Source organism: Ostrea edulis, chromosome 5, assembly GCF_947568905.1.
Source record: "Ostrea edulis chromosome 5, xbOstEdul1.1, whole genome shotgun sequence".
In the NCBI taxonomy this organism is placed as follows: Eukaryota; Metazoa; Mollusca; class Bivalvia; order Ostreida; family Ostreidae; genus Ostrea; species Ostrea edulis.
Genome location: NC_079168.1, coordinates 46705888 through 46722932, shown reverse-complemented (window position 1 = coordinate 46722932; position 17045 = coordinate 46705888). Strand labels below are relative to the sequence as shown.

The following is a 17045-nucleotide window of genomic DNA, read 5'->3' as shown; positions in this document are numbered from 1 at the left end:
TTAAAAAACTGAGAGAGAGAGAGAGAGAGAGAGAGAGAGAGAGAGAGAGAGAGAGAGAGAGAGAGAGGGGGGGGGTCATTATAAAATAAATGAACAGGTGTTGGAATCAGGGAATCACATGTCACGAGTTTTCTCAAAACATACCCTCGATAAAATAGGAAAGAGAAAATAAGCCATACCTTAACATATTTGTGTTGGTATTTGATAAGAAAAAAGTTGTATTGACCCGGCCTTTCGAGCACTATGTCCGACTTCCTCTGTTGGTCTTATATCTCATCAATTAATAAAGCCTTAGATTAAGTATATTTCTCAAGTGGTCGAAAACCCGCATTAAGGCACTCCCGGGTCCGTAGATCAACAAAGATTAATTGGATTACGTTACTTTTTTTAATTTAGCAGAAGGTTAACTAGGGTCAAACGTCTGGTCAAGTTGTCTAGCCTCGAAATAGGTCTCGGTTCTGCACAACTAGTAAGAGGGTGCATGGGAAGATTGCTCACTCGGGAAAGACCATCATTTGAAATTGACGTCGACATACCTACAGCTGGCCATCTGTTGCAGCTCCAACCGTAAATCTTTATCCACCCTAAGTCATTTTAATTTTACACCTCATTTACGGAGTTTATGCGGTTTTAATGTCTGTTGAAAGACTTGTCTGAAATTATAAGAGATTCGACAAATTCCAGTCGTGGTGTGCTTTACAAGAGAGAGGATATTTCGTTTTACTAGCTGTACCAAAGCGACAAAACTAAATGGCTCTGTCACCTTTCGACAATAATCTCTGGTGTGTTCGTAATACAGTATGGTATTTTATGTTGTAAATGGAACTCGTTGAATAATCGTATGATGAAAAGTACCAGAAGTTTTTCAAAATCATATTGTCAAACTATAAAACACTCCTTTCTCACTATATTTTTGGTATACCCCGAATGTTTTAACCCATCTCATGTTGTTTGCACCAAGACTCATAAAGCATATTCATAGGATGGTTACAAGATTTTAGAGTTCGCCTTTGGATTTTTTTTTTAAATTCAAAGGTTGATCAATTTGAAGTGCTATTACGCCGGTATGTGAAGGCACTTGAATTCTTTGCACAATGCCACAATGCAAGACATTTATGATTGAATAATACTATCTATAAATACATATCCTGCAATGGGAAGTGTTCAGTGCCCATTGCACAATTCATAAAGAGAAACTAATCTTCGTGCGGATCAATACATGTATAAACATATATATTCATAAAATTCGCTGTTTCGACCACTGTAATATAAAGTAATAATATTCTTTCCCTCATTGGGTGCGAGGGAACCAGCACGACCACAAACGGAAATTCTTTGTTAATTAATTAATCTACTAGACCCCACACTAAAAATGAAATAATCTTACCAAGTTTACGAAAACACTGACTCTCTATCCAAATGTTATCTCAGTATCTGAACCACACCTTTCAACACCAATTCCCGGTCCCTGATAACAGGCTAATGTACAATACTGATATTTTTTGTTATGAATTTGCACCTGGAAATTTTGTCGCAGATTTTTGGAGTAGCCAAACCTTTGTCTGGGATTCGATTCATAAACGGCGAGGCGCCAGGTCTAGTCTTACTAGTACATACCTCAGCTTCGCGCAGAAGTTTTCCGTCGGCGAGGTAGATCGGGTATTGCGCTAATGAAAAGGATTTTCATTTTAAAGATCATCGGTGTTTCACAGCAACTCCTGTACATGTTCTTTAGAAGTGATATAGATATACGTGGGTTTAAAATTTACAGTTGATTCAAAATCAATTTAACCCCTGGTAGGACTCGCAAATAAGACTCTCGCCGCTGTCAAAAGATGCTTAAAAGATATGTGCAGTTTTGCAAATAACACTTGCCCAAGTGTTTGTCCGTTATATTTACCCAATTTTGGTTTTGTCATTAACTTAGCGGAGTTTAGAGCCTTCAACATTCTTGTTAGATAATATGTTAATCTAGAACATCAAACACCCTATGTATACCCTCACTGGTGCGGATCTAGGGGGAGAACCGGATGATTGGTTAAGCTGAAGTATATATTTTTAAGCAGTTTCAACTAATATCCTGAATGTTAGACCTTAAAGGATGGACTCTCCCTTGAAGAAAAAAGTAGAGTCCCTGACTGCCTCGTCCCCGTTTAGAAAAACAATATTCTGGATGAGAACAACAATTGAATTGACGTACTCATCAATTCAATCATTGCGCGTAATATTTCAATTGATGCGCGCATCAATTCAATTAGTGCCCGTAATAAATCAGTTGATGCGTGCATCAAATCAATTATTGATTCAATTGATGAGAGCAATAATTGATTTGATGCGTGCATCAATTGACATCTTCTGTTACTTCCGTTTGTGTTTTGGCGTTCTGTAGAGATGCACTACTTTCATTGTTTGCAGAGGTTCCGGGGTTGAATAACAGTTATACTGCCCTTCCCCTCGGAAAACTGGGGTAGTTTTCCAAGGAAGTACTGTATATAGTGGAACTTTTCCCATGGTTAGGGATTCCCTCTCACGTTTTGGGGCTTAGATTTGAACAAATATATATATAATCGATATAATATATATATAATCAATATTTTGTACTTCTTTTCACAAACTATTCATTGTTGGGAAAAGGATATTTATCAAAACTTATCCAACTTTTGCGAAAACTTTTCAATTTTTGTGCCTTATGACCACAGCATGCTCAGTAAATTTTACCCCTTGTGCCTCTGGCGTCCAAAAGCTCTATCTTGCACAACTTCAACTTATCACAGTATAGTACACTTGTCCTGGAAAATTGTCATTTTTTTCCAAAATAGAATCGAATGCGATGTCATGGGAATGTCTCGATTATATAACGCTCTTTGGCGAAAATCTGTTTGGATGTGATAGATTTCAAGAAATCACATACACAAAATTTAGAGAAAGGTAATATATAGTGAGGGAAAACACCCCAATCAAAGCACTGTAGGAACTTCCATTGTATGGTAAAATCCTATGTAACTCGGATCGTATTGGAAAGTTACACATCTTTCCATATGTAGACTATAAAAGAAAATTAAACAAGCAGTATGAGGTTGATTTCATAATGAAAATATTATGTACATACTGTACAAGGAGATAATCGGTGTCTTCTCAATATATATTATAAATTATTACGAAGATGGCCCGCCTTGAACCTAACTGGAATGTAATGAAAGGGGAAATAATCTGGCAATACTGGGAGAGGAGAGTGTGTGCACTCTATAGTCAGCTGACCTGTTATATATCTCCACATTTTTCCCGGGGAGGGGGGGGGGTAAGTATGTAGATCGCCAGTTTTCCCGGGGGGGGGGGGGAGGGGGGGGGGGGGGCTACACCGGTACACGTGTTGAGAATGATCCGCTCAGTGACAGAGACAGCAAATAATATATGTATCATGATAAATGATTCAACACTTAGGACTTTCATTGAATCTATTGATTATGTCAAGACGCCTTAACCTGAATAGTTCTCCCACCACATTCAACTACACGTCGAGAAAAAAAAGTGGTGTGTGTCTGATATTGACACATATTTGTGAACAATTAAGAATGTTGATCTAATGATGAAGTAATAATTCACTATTAACTTTATCTATAATTAAAATCTGAAATATCTTTCTCTCTTTCATACGTAAGAATAAATGTGTGCTTCAGTTTAAAGAAATAAGACGACAGTATAAAATGAAATACAAACTCCGTCTTTGTTGACACAACTGACAGTGAATTTGCTTAGATTATCCCACTACGCTGTTGTAAAATTGAAACAGGTCAAGTGGGCGGTGGATTTGGTCGTTTTCTGATCTCTAAAATCCAAACACACGGTAAAAGATTTACCCACACAATCTAAGTTTCAAACAAATCCGATGTTAATCAAAACTGGGATCTCTAGAAATGCACGTACCCAATCTACGACATCGTTATTCTAAGCTCAGTTGGTCAAAGATAGGACGAGCTTAGTCGTAGACGATGGTAAAGTTTCCGTTGCCCGTCTCAACATTTCTTAAATCCTGTACTACATTATCTTTTGTTTCAGAGTCTGATACAATTTTTGTTTCGCCGCTGACTAAAATGACGTCCAATTGTTGGATAAAACGCGTCACGTGATTGAATGGCATCACGGTTGATTGTTCGTACTGTCAAAAATTCTTCACTCATATTGAGACGTCAGCAGTTGTAGGTTAAGTACCACTTTAGACCTATGGCCAGCGCCCAGCAGGGCCGTAGCAATGAGGATTCTTTAACGTGCTATATTTTTAAGATCCTATCCGAAAAACCCGCCATTCTCACCTAGAGAACCATGGAGCGCCAAATTAACATAAACTCAAATAATTGAAGATATCTTCAATTATTTGAAGATATCATCAATTCAATTATTGCTCTCTTTGATTGAATTAATGCGCGCATTAAATCAATTATTGCTCTCATCAAATGAATTAATGCGCGCTTCAATTCAATTACTGCTCTCATCAATTGAATTAATGCGCGCATCAATTTAATTAATGAGAGCAATAATAGATTTGATGCGAGCATTAATTCAATTATTGCTCTCTTCAATTCATTTGATGAGAGCATCAATTTAGTAGAAATATTGCTCGCAATAATTAATTTAGAGCTCGGTATAAATAATTTGATGATCTCTTTAATTCAATTGAAGATATCTTTAAATCATTTACAATGCTTTTGTATAAGGAATTAATGCGCTCATCAATTCTTTTAAAGAGAGCAACAATTCAATTAAAGAGATCATTAATTCAATTGTGGATATGTTGAATTGAAGATATCTTTAATTATATAGTTGCTCTCTCTAAAAGAATTATTGCTCTCTTCAAATGAATTAAAGATATCACTAATTCAATTGAAGAGAGCAATAATTGAATTAATGCGCGCATTAAGTCAATTATTGCTCTCATCAAATGAATTAATGCGCGTATCAATTCAATTATTGCTCTCATCAATTGAATTAATGCGCGCATTATATCAATTATTGCTCTCTTCAATTGAATTGTAGCGCGCATCAATTCAATTGTTGATATCATTAATTCATTTGAAGAGATCATTAATTCAATTAAAGCGCGCATCAATTCAGCTGAAGAATTAATGCTATCATCAATTTAATTAATGCGCGCAATAATTCAGAATTGAAGATATCATTAATTATTTGAAGATATCTTTAATTCAATTGTTGCGCGCATCAAATGAATTAATGATATCTTCAAATAATTGAAGATATCTTCAATTATTTGAGTTTATGTTAATTTGGCGCTCCATAGAAAACTAAACACCGAACGCTTGACTGTTTTCGTATTTGGTTTTACACGGCCATGCAACAAGCGGGACTCGAACTCACTTCCTCCTAGTTACGACACGAACGCTCTACGTCTGAGCATAGACTTATAACGTTATATGTCTATGGTCTGAGCTACCACAACCTGCAACATGGCGTCCGGAACGTCTTTTTATCTCACCCAAGCCGAAGATTCTGCTCAAAATATGTTCGTTGTCTATTGTTGTCATCGTTGTAAACTTGATTTGCACATTTTCATCCTCTTCTCCGGAACTACAGAGCCAATTTCGGTCAAACTTGGTATAAATCATCCTGTGGAGAGGGGGTCCAAGATTGTTCTGAAAATTAAGGTCAAGATATATCAAGAAAAGGCAAAAATAGGGTGAGGATAATTTTTTTTTTTTAAATTCTGAAGAGCCACTGGACCAGAAAAAAAGTTGAAATTCACATGAAAGCTTCCTGACCAGTGCATATTCAAGTTAGTTCCAATCATGGCTCCTGGGGGTAGGGTGGAGCCATGATAGGGGCCATCAAAGTTTTACACGCGATATGGTGGGGCCATTTAAAAATCTTCTCAAGAGCCACTGGGTCAGAAAAGTTGAATTTACATGGACGCTTCCTGGGATAGAGTAGATTCAAGGTTGTTCAAATCACCCCGCCGCGGTGGCCTTGAGGTTAGAGCCTTCACTCCGCATGCGGAAGGCCCGCCCGCGACAGACCTAAGTCGTTAATTAAAACGGGTAGTGACAGTTCCATCGCCAAACGCTCGGCATCAGGTGTGAATGTCATGGGTACTCGGAGATGACCTTAAAAACGGATGTCCCGTGTCGCAGTAGGTGTGGCACGCTAAAGAACCCTCACTGCTCTAAGGCCGTATACGCCGAGCAAAGGCCTAAATTTGAAACCCTTCGTCAGTCTTGGTGAAAAAATTCTCGAGAGAAACGTTAAGCAAGATACAATCAATCAATCAAATCACCCCCACCAGATTGATTGATTGATTGTATCTTGTTTAACGTCCCTCTCGAGAATGTTTTACTCATACGGAGACGTCACCACGACCGGTTAAGGGCTTCAAATCTAGGCCTATGCCTGTGAATGGCTTCAAATTTAGGCCTATGCCTGGCGCTCACGGCCATTGAGCAGTGAAGGTTCTTTAGCGTGCCACACCTACTGCGACACGGGACATCCGTTTTTAAGGTCATTTCCGAGGACCCGTGACATTCACACATGATGCCGAGCGTTTGGCGATGGAATTGTCACTACCTTTTTTTATACGCCCGTCATTAGATGGAAGGTATTATGTTGTGGCGGTGTCAGTGCGTTTGTCCGGTTGGCTGGCTAGTCGTCCGTCCGTCCCGGGTCATGTTTTCCGTAACGGATGCGTGTACAACTTTGAAATTTGGTCACAATATCTCTCTCTTTGCATTTCAGCTGGATTGGTCCATCCTTGACCTACTTTAGGGCTATAAGTAGGTCAAACAGTTTTCCGGGCTTGTTTTCATTACGGATACAGATATTGCCCTGATAGTTAGTCAAAGGCTTCCTCTCAGAGGAATACAAGTTCAGTTTGCATTTCAGCTGGATTGGTCTACCCTTGACCTACTTTTGGACTAAAAATAGGTTAGACAGTTTTCTGAGCCTTTTTTTCATTACGGATACAGATATTGCCCTGATATTTAGTCAAAGGCTTCCTCTTGGAGGAAGACAAGTGCAGTTAACATTTCAGCTGGATTGGCGCACTACGACTTACAGTACTCTAGGGGTAGAAGTAGGGCAAACAGGTTGAATTTCACTGTCCAACGGGCGTATATTGTACCGTTTGCGGTACTCTTGTTACGACCTAGGTGTGTCGCGGCCGGGATTCGAACCCCAACCTTTCGCATGCGGGTCGAACGCTCTACCTCTAGATCACCGCGGCGGTAGGTAGGGTATCAAATTATTACATCCAAATATATAGCAAAATAATTTAGAATCTTCTCAAGAACAACAGGAGCATGATTGTTCATGTTCATAGCAATCACTCCTGGGTAGTGCAGATTCAAGTTTGTTAAAATCGTGGCCCTCTACAGTACGGGGAGCCACAATAAAACGAATCAAAGTTTTAAATGGGAATATATAGGATATGTTTTTAAAAATCTTTATCTCAAACGCAGCAGGGACAAGATTAGTCATATTGATATGCAAGTATCTTCAGGGAGTTCAGATTCAAGTTTGTTCAATTCAGGGGCCTAGAGGATAAGATGTGACTACGACAGATCAACGTTTTACATGGGAATATACATGCAGGAAATCAATTTAAACAAATTCTTTTCAAGAGTAACAGGGTCACACAACATCAAATCCAAACGGAGATGTTCACAAGTTGTGTGGATTAAAGTTTTTAGCTCACCCGATCCGAAAGTTTCCGTTTGCTGTCGTTGGTGGTGTAGGTGTCGTTGTTGTACACTTTCCACATTTTCACCTCCTTCTCCAGATTGATTAAGGTAACTCCATACTCGCAGTTTTATTTGATACAAGTTTAAAATGTGTATTTATTCCCATTCATTAGAGTTAAAACTAACAAATTATCAAATAAAATACATAGGTCATCACACTTTTTAAGATGTGAGACGTACATAATCAAAATCATATATCACCGTCAGAAAATTGCAATTTTCATTAAACAGCGTTATCAAAATCTCATAAAAACTGGTTATGATGATATAGTAGCATTCATAACAATTTCATGAAACTGTGTCTTCACAAAAATATACAAAATGTATGTAAAATATAAAGGAAATCATCGCATATTAATAGACTTGATAAAGAAATCAATAGAGACAGAGTTATTGCCCTTGGATTCAATATTTTGAAACGTATCATTGATTATTCATCTATAACTTAGATTTTTGAAATATTTTATTTTTAACTAGATTTTTTACAATAACTATAGAAAAAGACTCCAATAAAATTTATGTTTCTATCATGCATAAATCTTAATAAATCATTGATTTTGCAAAATCTGATGACATCATAGGAGGGTGGAATTACTTTAATTGCATCTTGTTTAACGTCCCACTCGAGAATTTTTCACTCATATGGAGACGTCACCAAGACCGGTGAAGGGCTTCAAAGTTAGGCCTATGCTCGGCGCTTACGGCCATTGAGCAGTGAGGGTTCTTTACTGTGACACGGGTCATCCATTTTTAAGGTAATCTCCGAGGACCCGTGACATTCACACCTAATGCCGAGCGTTTGGCGATGGAACTGTCACTACCTGTTTTAGCGACTTAGGTCTGTCGCGGCCGGGATTCGAACCCCGGCCTTCCGCATGCAGGGCGAACGCTCTAACCTCTCGGCCACCGCGGCTGTTTCGTCTCCAGAATCACTAGGCCAATTTTAACCAAACTTGGCACAAATCATCCTTGGGTAAAGGTAATTCAAGTTTATTCAAATGGGGGACAATGCCCTTCACGAAGGGGAGATAATAGCGAAAATACACCGAGAAATTTTAAGAATAGGGTGGGGTCATTTAAAAATCTTGTCAAGATTCACTGGCCAAATAAATTTACATGGTAGGTTCCTGACATAGTGAAGAATCAAGTTTGTTAAAATCGTGGCCCTCCGGGGGTAGGGTAGGACCACAATGGGGAATCAAAGTTTTATATGTGAATGTATATGAAAAAAATCTTTAAAAACCTTCTTCTCAAGAACCACTGGGCCAGACAAATTCAAATTAACATGGCAACTTTCTGACATAGTGCAGATTCAAGTTTGTTCAAATCATGGTCCCTGGGGGTAGGGTTGAGCCACAATAGGGGATCAAAGTTTACATGCGAATATATAGGGAAAATCTTTTTCTCAGGAATTGCTGGCCCAGACAAGTTCAAATTTATATAGCAGCTTCCTGACATTATGTAAATTCAAGTTTCTTAAATTCATGGCCCCCAGGGGTAGGATGGGGCCACAAAAGGGATCAAAGTTTTACAAGCGAATATATAGGGGAAATATTTTTATAAATATGGGCCAAGATGACTCAGGCAAGCGATGTGGCCCATGGACCTCTGTTTTTATGTCCCACGCGACTATTGGCGGGGGCATATTGATTTATCCTGTCTGTCCGAAATTTTAACCTTGCTCATAACTTTTGAATGGTGAGTGATATATCTCTTATATTTCATATGCTTGTGGCAAGACCTAGCTTATTTTGCTTGATATCGAAGTTTTTAGCCTTGTGACCTTGGAGATTGACCCACTTTTAAGAAAACCTAACGTATTCAACATTTTGTGATCTATTTAAGATACTGCTTTCATAATTTGCGTATAGATTTCTTATGGTAAGTCCTTGTACTTCACACATGATCGTCGACCTTGTGAACTTTGAGATTGACCCAAGTTTCAACCTTTGCCTCACTCATAACTGATTGGCGAATGATAGAGCTCTTAAATTTCATATACATTTTTTTAGACATTTTTTTCGGTAGCAAAGTTTCTAACCTTGGGACCTTGACCTACCTTTAAAAAAATCTAGCCCAGAGAATATCTTCTTAACTATTTAAGATAGGGCTTTCATATTTTGCATATTGATTTTTGATGACAAGACCATTTATTTGATTTCATATTTTAAGACCTTGTGACCTTGACCTACTTTTAAGAAAACCTAACCTATGCAATATTTCATAATTAGTATATAGATTTTATTTTGCAAGATCTTTTATTTCATACCATGATCTACATGTATGACCTTGATTTTTTTCCAGAACAGCAAGATCATGTTAGTCATATTGCTATGTAAATTCAAGTTTGGTTATGTCAAGATCCTTTGGGGCCTAAACATGGAGTCAACATTTTTCATGGGAGTAAAGATAGAGCAAATGAATTTTTACAGTTTTTAAAGAGGGCTCATTATAATCATGTGAACAGTTTGTCCAGGAGTAAATTTAAGCTTTTCTAGAATATTAGTATACACTACATTTTCAACAAATGATCAACCAACCTCCACTCTGAGATCCGAACTCTGAACCCAGGGGTCATGAATTTCACCATTGCTCATTATAATCATACATACAGTTAGTCTGCTTGATGTCCAGCAGCAAAGATTTTCTATTGCAGTTCCAATATATAATGTATATTGCCAATCTAGCCCCATCCTGGTACTGAACCCTGGGGTTATGAATTTCACAATCTTGGCAAAGGGAATACCATTATAATTATGTGAACATTTTCCTTTCTTGATGTCCAGAAGTAAAGAAAATTTTCTAAAATATACTGCATTTTCAATATATGATCAACTTAGAACCCATGGGTCATGATTTCCACAGTTTTCGTATAGGGCTTATTCATTGCTCATCATAATCATGCCAACAGTCTGACTGATTTCATTCTGACTGCTTGATGTCCAGAAATAAATAAGATTTTTTAATTAAATATATGACCAATTTAGCTCCAACCTGAATTGAACCTAGGGGTAATGAATTTCACAGTTTTGGTAAGGCCAAAAAAATTGATAAATAGTTTCTCAGGCAAAAAATTTCAGATTTCATATTGTGACGAGCGACTCAGGGGACCTAAAAATCCAAATCACCAACATTGATTTTGTTAGAACAAACGTTACACGGTCCAATGGTCAGGTGCCTCTACCCTCCTTTCATTGTGTAAAAATGGGAATCTTTTTTCTTCACGTCTATCATATTTTTATTTAATATTCAAATTAAAATATGATATACATAATGTATCAATAAGAAAATAAATGCATTCTAAACATAAAGCAAATTCTTGAAAGCTCTGTAAGCTGAACAACAAGGAAAAGTCTCTCGAGTATTGCATTAAATGACAATAATAATCAGAATGCTTTGATATACATGTACAACAAGGAATTATTTTATAAGGTGTATAAGTTTATAATGGAGTATTGATAAATATTAACACAATAATATCACATACAATAAAATCTTCATGTATTATCATAATATTGCAGAAAAGAATACCAAACATGTACCAGAGAAATATGTCATGGTTATCTAGTCATAAAGTTAAATTTTAGTAAAATTGCAAATAATTTACATAATGCAAACCATGTGCTAAATTCTTGATCCCCTCCTTGGTTCATACACCAGAAACTGAGGCTTGAGATGCTGGTAATTCAGTGATAGAAGTTTTCAAGTACATGCATGGCAACCTTTATGATGTTTTGCTAACATACCATTTCATTGATTTTACAGCATTCATTTTAATTCTCTTAAATAAAAATTCTTTGAATGTGTTCTAATAGTCTATACAATAATTAAAAGATGCATGAAATCATAATTTCTGTATCATTTCTTTAATGGGTACAAAATGGATTCATACAAAATCTGCTTTTGCATTTTGTTCATGTTTTCTTGAACACAACTTTACAGGCAGTATGGAGTATTCCTACATTGAAAATTCAAAGACAAAAATATTTCGCATCTAGAATTGCACATGTTTAGGTAATCTCATTTGAAGGGCCCACATGAGCATTCTATATGCATGATTTCTGTTATATCACCATAATTTATGGAATGAGACTAACATATTATATACTATATAAAATGGTTTGGGACAGGTTATGCATTATAAACCGCAAAACTGTTTACAAAAAGGCATCATCTGCTCCAAATCATTTTAATTCAAATAATATGAGCAAGTAACAACTTTATTTCTTATAATTTAAAATCATTTTAAACAAAGTTATATCATTTATGTATTCAACAATAAAATATGAATGTAAAGTGACACATAGTGATATTGTTAAAGCAATGTTTGAAAATCTGTATTGTGATGTCGTCTGTATTAGTTATATGGCATGAAAAAGCAGCTAACTTTTCTATTTAATGGTGTGATGAATGCCAATCAACAAATCAAATTGTGTGTTTAAATTGAAATTCAATTATACATATCATTCTGAGTAAAAATCTTACTTGCAAGTATATACCCGGTAATAGCATTTATTTGCATGCACAATCTGATTAAAACCAGATCTTCGATCCGCTCCTCTATTGGACATGTCAGATTTTTGGCATGCATCACATATAAATACAGTATTGATCCCCCAAACCAAAACAATACCAGTAACCATCCAAATTCATCAATACCCATTGAAAATATATCAATACTCAACCAGTACTTTATATCATTAGTTTGTTCTGTAGATGGATACACACAGAAAATTTTTCTTAGTGTTCAGAAAATTTTGCTTATGCCAAATCTTGCATACCTCTTTAAAAACCTACCAAATGTAAAACACAGAATTTATCATGGTCAACCCAAACTGACAAACAACAACATTTGATGTGATAGAAAAAATATTATCTCCTAAGAAGGATATGGACTCATGGCCAGTCATTTATATGCATTATTGTTACTGTTTCCTATTTCAAATTGATATTTGTTTATTGAATAAAAATGCTTTAATCATTTTTTCACTCATGAAATATGGAAATAGTTTCAATAAAAAGTAAAATGTATAACACATTCATTTTTTACCCTGTGTATAGAATAAAGATATGGACTTTTTGTTGCTCAATATGTTGATAAGGTGACCTATGTTCAGTCTTACTGACTTCAAAAACCAAAAATAATATCAACCTTGCACTTTGTGCTTAGTTGATATTATTTCTGTGTTTGAGGTCAATATTACTGAACATGGGACACTGACCAACAATCAAGTCCATATTTATATAATTATAAACATCTTCATCTTGGGGCCAGTCTCCTAAGTCTCATCTCTGCCTTCAGAAGGAGACCATCACTTTGATACATTGCGCCTGGTGACAAAGACCCGAATCCCATTTTCTGCCTTCAGAACAGGGCCAATCTTCTTCTCTACTGTAAAATTGGGATCCAGTTCAACAGTGAAGCTGTAACAGAAAATCGATACACTGAAGAGTCACAGGTTTTACACATCTACACTATGCACAATTGGATTAAAATCAAATCCTTTGACCTGCTCACATAAATCACTATACAAATTTTTTTAAAAAGAAAAATACAGGTTGTTGGACTTGATCAGGTTCGAGGAAATATTACATAGATAGTACAAAATTTCTCCGTTAACTTTTCTCAAAGTTCTAAAGCTAGAACCTTCTCATTTTACAGTGTTGTATGACCACAATGACCTTGTCTGGCTCATGAATTATAGTTTCAAATGAACAAACTTAACTGAGGAAACTTGAGAAAAACTGATCTATGCAATATCCAAAGCTAGAACTTTTAACTTGAATGGACACTACGAAAAGATTACTGGGATTTGCTTATCAATCTTATATTATAGGCATGGACAGGTGACTCTCGATAACTCAAATTTCAAGGGACCTTGACAAAACTTTGAATGATCAAGAGATCGAAAGTCGAATCAAACTTGATTTTAACAACATGCAAATTTATCCTGCAGAGATAAAGATTTGCAAAATTGTAACAATTTCCAGTCACTTTACACAAAGCACACATTCTAACAAATAATGACATTACCTTGGCATGTCTCTAAATTATATTCTCAAAATTACTGTCACATTGTCAAGTTTAAACAAGTAGTACATATCGTCGAATTATATCACCAAAACAAAGTGCAAGTGGAGGGTTAAAATGAATTGAACAATTAATTATCCACTCCACAAGGAAATGCAGGGCAGGTGTCACCTATATAAATACCTAATTAAGACATTCACCATTATTCAGGTAAGGTCCAAGTGGAAATAAATATACCCTAGAGTGATGGTGTGTATATATGCTTCGAGACTTTGAGAGATCAAGAGTGAAAAATAACAAAATTTACTTTGAGAGATTGAACATTAGAGAGATCGAGATTAAATTTGCTTAGTTATAGAGAGAAAAAAATCAGGACCATGATTTCACTTTGGGAGATCGACAACTTCGAGAGATTGAACTTTGAGTCATCGAAAGTCACCTGTAGTTCTTGAGAAAGAATTTCAAAAGATTTTCCCTTATTCCTTATGCAAAACTTTGAATCTTTATTTTGTTTTCCTATATACAGATGGTTCTCAATAACTTGAAGTTCAATCAGGGACCTTGATAAAACTTCAAGAGATTGAAATTTGAGTCAAATCCAGAAATTAAAGGTCCAACCATTATGGTTCAGATTTTATAGCAACTGGAGTATATTCAACATCTTGGCATTGTTTTGGCACATTGTCCTTTATATTTCAGGTACATGCAGTTGACTTGATTTTAAGAACACGGAACTTAATCTTGCATAAATAAAAAGATTTTTAAAAGTTTATATATCAATTTTGTTCCCCTCATGTTCAGACAAATGTACATTTATGAGACAGATTTCTCGTCCATAACAACATTTCACAGTCACTAACTACACATAGCACAATCCACCGCACAATCGTCACAATTTTCAGTTACGTTACACAAAGCACACTTTCTAATAAATAACAATGATTCCTTGGCATGTCTCTAAATTTTATTCTCAATATTACCATCTCACTGTCAAGTCCAAACAAGTCTTAAAGTTGGCTCGAGTTGAAATGTAATGAAAACAAAGCTCAGTAAGAGTGTTCAATTAAACAATTAATTATACACCCCACAAGGAAACACATGCAATGAAAAACATATGTGAAAACACATAATTAACACAGCTGAGCTAGCCCGGGCATTCAACGTTATCTAGGTAAGGTCTAAGCGGAAATAATTATATGCATGAGTGACGGTGTGTATACACTATCGCCATGCACTTCGAGAGATCAAGTGTGAAAAACAATGAAATAGTTTTTTGGGACCCAAATTTTACTTCGATAGAATGAACGTTCGAGATATCGATAGTAAATTTGCTTTGTTATATGGAGAGAAAATTGGAACGGTGATTTCACTTCGAGAGATCAAAGTTCGAGCCATGGAGAGTCATCTGTATGTGTATTTCAATGCACATTTGACTTTGAACCCCTATTTTGGCCCATCCTGGCCTCAAGAGTCATGGTTTAATACATGATTCTACATCATACATACATGGATACTTGCATTTCACTTTGACAAATTACAGTTACTCAAATCACTGCATTCATCGCAGATCATCTATTATGGGTAGGTAGGACAGTGGCATGCACATCTGTAAATGAATATTCCGCATATTCCTTAAAATCTTAGTATAGGGGACCCCCAGTACAAATGTCCAAATTATGTGGGGGTTCTTGTCATTGTAGGGAGATAATTAAAGACATGGAAGAGTTATCGTCCCTGAAAACTGAATCACCTCATAGAACTGTTGAACTTTTTCTGAAATTAATTTCTGTCTGAAAATCACACGGACTATAGGGAATAGATAGCCTTTGAATAATTTTTCAGTATCTAATTTCAGATTTTGTGGTTTACTGACAAAAACATTATAAATCCCCCTCTTCCCAGACATATTTATCTGATAATATAAAAAGAGTGTCACTGATTTTTTTCAAAACACATAAATAAAATTATATGTGCTCAAGCTGACTTCAATGTTAAACTATGGTGACATTTTGTGCTGTCACGTGACTATAACTGTCTATCATCATCTTATATACTTAAACAGTACCTTCTAGGTTTATCAACGTTTAAGAATTCCAAAGAACCATACAAATCAAATTCATTCTGAATATTTCATCAAATTCGAAGGAGAATTGGAGGAAGAATTCAAGAAAAATAGAAAAAAATCCACACCATGGCAATATTACTGAGACATCACAATAAACCCAACAGCTACGACATGCCAGCCTACTGAAAGATGTAATGTAGTTTAGTTGGCTATCATGTCCAAGCTAGTAAAATATGACAGCCACTCTTATGACATGGAGTCTCTGACATACATTGTGAAATATTTAAATGATGTGATCAGTGTTCTGCCTATCCTTCATGTAATGCTAAGATCAGATACAACATTAGATGCCTTTAGTGACATACAGTTCAAGGGACCTTGATAAAACTTTGAGAGTTCGAGAGATAGGAAAAAATTTGGAAATAAAAGGTCCGACCATATGGTTCAGATTTTACAGTAACCGGAAATGTTTACCAGCTAGATAATGGGATCGTTTTCATTCATATTTGTCAGGTAGTTGATTTGATTTCAAATCAAAGAATTTTGCATTATAAAAAAGATTTCAAAGTTTATGTATTTATTTGTTCCTTTATCATAGTAAGATAGGTGTACAAAACTAATTTCTGATAAAGCTTTACTGTCGCTATAGCTAAACAGAGCACATTTTATGTCGCTTTACACAAAGCAAAAATTCCAACAAATGAGTAAAATGACATTTTAGAGTAACTTTACCAAAAATACAAACTCGAGCAATCTAACAGTCTGTAGATCTCTAAATTATTGTCTCTGAATTAGTGTCTCCAACTTACTCTCTCGTTGTGAAATCAACACAACTATAGATTTTATTCCTAGTGGGATTCTATACAAATTTTAATCATCATAATACCCCAGTGTAGGGTGAAAACTGACCAATTAACCAATTATATATATGTGTCCACCTCCCCAAAGAAGCATGTGTGATGTATCACCTATGTAAACACTTAATTACCACAACCACACTAGCCTCTGGGATTCAACAAAATCCAGGTAAGGTCCAAGCAGAAATAATTGTACACTTCGGTAACGGTCGGTATACAATACCACTACATCGAGAAATCGAGAGTGAAATACAATGAAATGTGTTTTACGGGACCCAACTTCATCAAGATCGAGAACTTCAAGTGATCAAATGTTTGAGAGATCGATGGCAAATTTGCTAACTTATATA

General features: G+C 36.0%; 2 protein-coding genes across 6 annotated transcripts in view; both read right to left on the bottom strand.

Annotated features, from left to right (window-relative positions):
- LOC125649096 (uncharacterized) overlaps nucleotides 1–1667 on the bottom strand; it is a 130183-nt gene extending 128516 nt beyond the window's left edge. Inside the window, exon 1 of one of the 2 annotated variants that reach the window (XM_056164610.1) lies at nucleotides 1618–1667. The gene's annotated coding sequence lies outside the window, so the exon portion shown is untranslated. Of the gene's footprint in view, nucleotides 1–1387; nucleotides 1459–1617 lie in introns of those variants that run through there. The other variant, XM_056164609.1, reaches the window with a different exon arrangement.
- A 9288-nt stretch (nucleotides 1668–10955) lies between these two features.
- LOC125650145 (cytochrome P450 4F2-like) overlaps nucleotides 10956–17045 on the bottom strand; it is a 37649-nt gene continuing 31559 nt past the window's right edge. For all 4 annotated transcript variants that reach the window (XM_048878145.2, XM_048878148.2, XM_056164608.1 and 1 more), the window contains one exon: nucleotides 10956–13166. In XM_048878145.2, coding sequence (XP_048734102.1) covers nucleotides 13055–13166 — 112 coding nt within the window. In that variant the 3' untranslated portion in view covers nucleotides 10956–13054. The remainder of the gene's footprint in view (nucleotides 13167–17045) is intronic.